We start from the raw sequence: 5358 nt of genomic DNA on the forward strand, positions 1-5358 counted from the left end.
TATAGCCTTTGCCAAAGTTGTCACAACTTTGAAGCCTAATAACTCTCTGAGTAGTTAATAGATGTACTCTGTTTTACTTCCCAGACTTAGCAGTAGGTCCTCTTCTATAAACTCTGTAAACAGGATCCAGTTGAACAGACAGCAGTGATGTATACAGTATTATCCATACACTCTTAATTCTGTCACGTGATAGTCACAGGATGTAATTGAAGTAAGTACGTATGATAATGTGCAGACTCTGTAAGGGGGCCTGATAGGGGTATTAGAGACAAGAGATTCTAATTCCAAATGTAGTTACTTTACTTAAGTTGGTTCCTAGATATTGGATCCCGTTATTCCTAACTGAATATTCCTGTAAAGCCTGTGAAACTAAATCCTTAAGCGAATATAGTCTCTTTAAATACAAACAACTGTAACTAAGAAATATAAGAAGAATATCATATTAAAGGAAAACATTCAATAATACTAATATAGTAGTGAGAAAATCAATCAAAGTCCTAAAGAAGCAGACTTAAATTAACTGAATAAAATTAACAATATAAGAAATTTAATTCAAATAAGATAAATCAAGCAGTCACTACAAAGATCCAACCTAGTAGTAATTGTAGCAATAATGAATAGAACTTAACTGGATATTAGTATAACAAAGGGTACAAATAAGTGAATGAACAAGTTATACTCACTTGAATACTAACTAAGTGATATAGAAAACAGTACTATTAGGAAGAGTACTAAGTAGATGAGTGCTAACATCAAGCTGGTTACATTGATAAATATAATAGAATTCCATTTATCATATTCATTTTTTTACAAAAGTATCCTATTACCTTTGGATCACTTTCAGCTTTACTAACTCCAACTCCTAATAACTATAAGTACTTCTGACTGATTTTACCCATTTTACTTTTCAACTTTCACAAGAGCCCCTCTCTCCTATATCCTGTAAACAGCTTGTAGTATATAGTATGATGACAATGTATATTGTGTTACTGAAGAAATATTAAATTTAGTTATTATAATATCAGGACACAACTTGACTGAAGTTTAATTACAATATGTGGAATCAGTAGTAGGGCCAGAATGTGGTATTAGGACTATAATTATCCAATAAACTGAAAATTTGTATATAACAGCCTATAGGTGAATATTTTAGTTGTATCAAGGTCAACAAGTAATACCATCTGGGTCAGTGTTTTGGATGCGCCAAATAGTTATTCTTTCAACTATGATTGGATTTTTGACACTATTTGTATGCTGTTAAAAATTAAAAGAAGTTCAGAGAGAAATATTTTATCTTTTTAGGACCTGTTCGGTATGTCTATCATATTTTTTATGATCATAAAATGTGTAAATAACATATATATTAAAATAAAATATGAGCATTCAGTATGTCCAAAATATATTTAATATTGGGTGTTGTTATGCAAAAAATGTACTGTTGCATTTTAAAGAGTGTGCAGTAATTGAGGTTTAAAGTTTGCATAGCAACCAAGTGAATCTTGAGAAAAACAAGAAAAACAATTAAATCTCTAAATTTTATAATAACAGTACAAATAATGGTTGAATTTCACTTAAACCAAGTTTAAAAAACTTAGAATTTATGGTAATACAGACCTATGATAAAAAAAATAAGGAATATTGTAATTAAAAATTATCATTAAAAATTACATCTTTGTAGACAAGTAATACACTTAGTATCTCTCTAGTTGACAAGTCTCAATTTCCTTTCCTCTTCTTATTTGTAGAGTCTGGAGGGCGTCCTTGACCACGTCGCTTTATTGATCCAGTATCTGATATAGTAGTCTTTAGACTACTTGTGCCATGCTCATGATCTGTGTCCTAGTATATCTCCTATTCTCCACTAGCTTCCTGTACCACTGATCATTGATTAGTGAATAATTTCTCTAATTACATAGTATAAAGTATAGTCCTGAGAATGTAAACTTACTAGTACTGCTTTCTCTATTGTTTCCACTCCTCAGTACTAGCTTTTAAAGTACAGCTTTGAGAGTAAGAGCATAACTTTAGAAATTGTCTAATACGTTCATGAAAATCGCCAGAATCTATTCAAGTTATCTATTAATATATCTAATTTATTGTACAACTAATAAGAAGATTCTTTGTCTTACCTGAATGTAAACTAAAATCTGTTTTCGCAAATTCTGATTCTGTATTAGTCTCTAGCTCTTCAGACTCCCAAAGAGATTCATGATCACTGTTATCCATATCAGCAATATAACTAGTACTCGAAGAAGAATCCACTTTGGGAAGAAAATTGTGTTCCATCAATTTAGAATGAATATAGTGATATTTCTTATACTACTTGAGCTTAATGAAAAGATTACACTTTAATTCAAGCTCTTATTGAGAAGTTCTGCTTCACTATGTTAACATCTTACAAAAGAGATTGGATAATCAGATTGTCTGATATCTCCTGTTGTACTTATTATTCATACTACAGGTTTATTATTACAGTTGCAATCAAGAAATATAAAATGAAAATTACAAAACATATTATAACAATGAATTCGCCTCCTAAAATAAAGCCAGAAATATTTTCCTGATAGATCCTTATCTTCTTTATTTTTCTATGTAATAAAAAAAAAAAAGGATTTTTTGAAATATTCACTTTAAAACTCTACTCTGGGCTCAATTTCTTTGACAAATATTTTTTAAGACTATCAGAGGGTACTCTACATGCTCAAGAAGTTTCATATGAAGTGAAGTATATTTGTTGCGTTGAGAGATTAGTACATTTTTCGCATAACAGCACCCATATCATACTCGAGTACAGTACTTGTACCTGAGTGTTGTCTGCCCTAGGGGAGGAGAGAAGGGGGGGTGGGTCGTTTTGCATCGCGGCATAATACGGCATGCCCCCCCTCTTCGAACAAATCTTGTACCGTGCTACATATCTGAAGCCTAAACTCAAGCCACCACTGATTGGTATGGCTAACATTCGGTTATTATGGTGCCGAGCTGTAAAGAGCACCTTTCCCGCCTTGCACTTTTTTCTTCCCTTCAGCTTAGAAGAGGCCAATTTGACATCAACACTCTTCCGGGTTGAGTTTATCTATGGAAATGGAATACTAAAAACAAAAAGCCATCGCCGCCTCAGAACAGACCCGCACGCAGATTCCCACCCCCATGATTTATCGTAATAAGACCGTCCATAGCGAAATACCCGATTGCCGTACGACACCTTGCAAGACACCCAACCATAACAGCAAACAAAAAGGCCTGATCCCAAACACCGGAACGAAAGCAAATGCTGAATCCCACTCCTTGACAAACAACCAGTGACTCAGAAAGAAAGAAAAAAGCTACTCCTAGTGCTGTTGTTTCCCGAGAAGTCTAGCCTTCCAAGCATCTCGTATCTCCTTAGCAGCGCCCATCAAATCTTCCTTGCCTACCCTGTCTCTGATGCTCTCGATAACGCTGTTAACTGTCGAAATGTGATTGCCATCCTTTTTATCGGTTCTTAATCTCAAGAACCTCCATCTGTTCTGGTCGTCCATCGCGCACTCAACAATTTCCTCATCGAGAGGTTTTCCCATGCTCTTAAACTCATCCCACTCCTGAGGCGTAACATACATCTCTGCCCATTTCTCGTACCTCTCCTCACCCATAAAGACCGAAAGATTGAACTTGGGCATCGCATCATAATCAGGTGTCATTGAGTCTGTGTCAGATTCATCTTCGTCATCGTCTTCGAGGTCCTCCCGAGAAATAAGCGGAAACTCGAGGTTCAGTCGGAAGTCGATTGAATTTTCCTCTGCTGGTTTCCATTTTAAGCTGAAAGACATTAATTAGCTCCACCACATCCAAATGGAAACATACAGCTTACATGTTCTGATCTGTGCCAAACCTATACGGCGATGTTCGGCAAGTGAAGATAAGCCCATCATTACCGTGGGGTAAATTCGGCAGGACATCGTGGAACATCATTCGAATTGCGTACGAGAATTCCATTTTCTTGAATTCGACCCTACCACGACCGACCCTGTTAGCAATCTGTGCGACTGAAGAGCCAAACAAATAATATAAGTGGTTAAGCTTAACGAGGGGCGAGCACTAACTGGAAGGGGAAATCATCCAACGCTTTTGGAAATTTCTGGATGAGGTTCTGATAAGGATTGTAAACATATTCGCGGAAATACTGCCAAAGGTTAGCACGATTTTGCACAGAAGAGATCAGGGGCCTCGCACAGCAAGTCTCTTGTCTAGGGTCCTATTCATCACGTGCCTATTGTCAAGTATTAAGCAGTCGAAGATCAGGTATCTCAACAACGGTTTCGGTCCACCGACATCGTCCAAGACCAACTCTCCATCGACCAATGTTTCCCGATGGTATCTCTGGAAGGTAGGATCATCAGGCATGGGGAAGTGTAGGTGGGGGACAAAATAGTAATCATTTTTTCGGTCAATCAGGTAATGGACCTCATGGTCACCATCAAAAGTGAAATAAAGTAGACAACGTATACCGTCCGATTTCTCGCAAAGGTAATAACTAATAATAGTCAGTCAGACAACCCGATTATAATGTATTCGATCGGACGAGCCCCTTTCAAAGCTTAGACAATAGCTTAAGTCGCACTAGCTAAACCTGCAGCATCCGTCAGGGAGAGGGTGGAAACTTACTCTTCGCGTTTGAGTTCGTCGAGATGCTTGCGGGCAAAGGAGATAGGTTGGGCGCCTATTAATAATAAGCATAATTCCTCTCTTGGGGAGTAACCGGTGCGTTATGGGTGGGCCGGAAGTGGGGAATACCAGGAAAGTTTAGGTTCCTCCCCCTTCCAAGCATCTCTGCAATCTCGCCGCGCAACATCTGGGCAAGGTGATGATCTGCTTTTATGCCTGGCATAGACGGGACCGAAGAGGGCCTTGATGGCATTGCTATTGTATAGGGATGGTATGGAGGAGGGAAACGCTGGGGGGAGATAGAGGTTTTCGGAGGGGGGGTATGCAGGAACAGGTTTGAGAGTGTTTGGGTGCGTGTAGGTACCGTGGTTGACACGGAAGCGGGAACGGTGGGTAAAAGGAGAAGCGACAAATAAGACAGTCCAAAGAATAAAACACCACCCAAGATGGTCGGAGTTAAACAAGCTTTTATCGATAGGTCAGAAAAGCAGGGGTGTGGTTGTGTGAGCGGAGCAGATTGGCGAGTTGTGTGGTGGTGGTGGGGGGGGGTGAGAATTATGAAGGCGGGGCAGAAGATGGCCCTTTTTAAGTTTTTCCCAGGCGGTCCCCGGTCCTATCCTTGAGCCGCGCAACTCTCATCCCCCTCCCCTGTTCCAAGATTTCCCACCCTCAGTTAATTTATGAAAATATGGTATCTTAGTCCCCTCTATGATACCC

The 5358-nt window shown here is 38.6% G+C and overlaps 1 protein-coding gene; it reads right to left on the minus strand.

Moving 5' to 3' along the window:
* Positions 1–3036: 3036 nt before the first annotated feature.
* GSTUM_00010206001 (uncharacterized protein) lies at positions 3037–5176 on the minus strand. XM_002841131.2 has 6 exons: positions 4771–5176; positions 4642–4696; positions 4210–4510; positions 4080–4159; positions 3848–3988; positions 3037–3795 (listed from the first exon to the last, which is right to left on the minus strand). The coding sequence occupies exons 1-6, from the start codon at positions 4892–4894 to the stop codon at positions 3330–3332; spliced, it is 1167 nt and encodes a 388-aa protein (XP_002841177.1). The 5' UTR covers positions 4895–5176; the 3' UTR covers positions 3037–3329.
* Positions 5177–5358: the final 182 nt, after the last annotated feature.

The sequence above is a fragment of the Tuber melanosporum genome, assembly GCF_000151645.1.
Source record: "Tuber melanosporum whole genome shotgun sequence assembly, scaffold_68, strain Mel28".
In the NCBI taxonomy this organism is placed as follows: Eukaryota; Fungi; Ascomycota; class Pezizomycetes; order Pezizales; family Tuberaceae; genus Tuber; species Tuber melanosporum.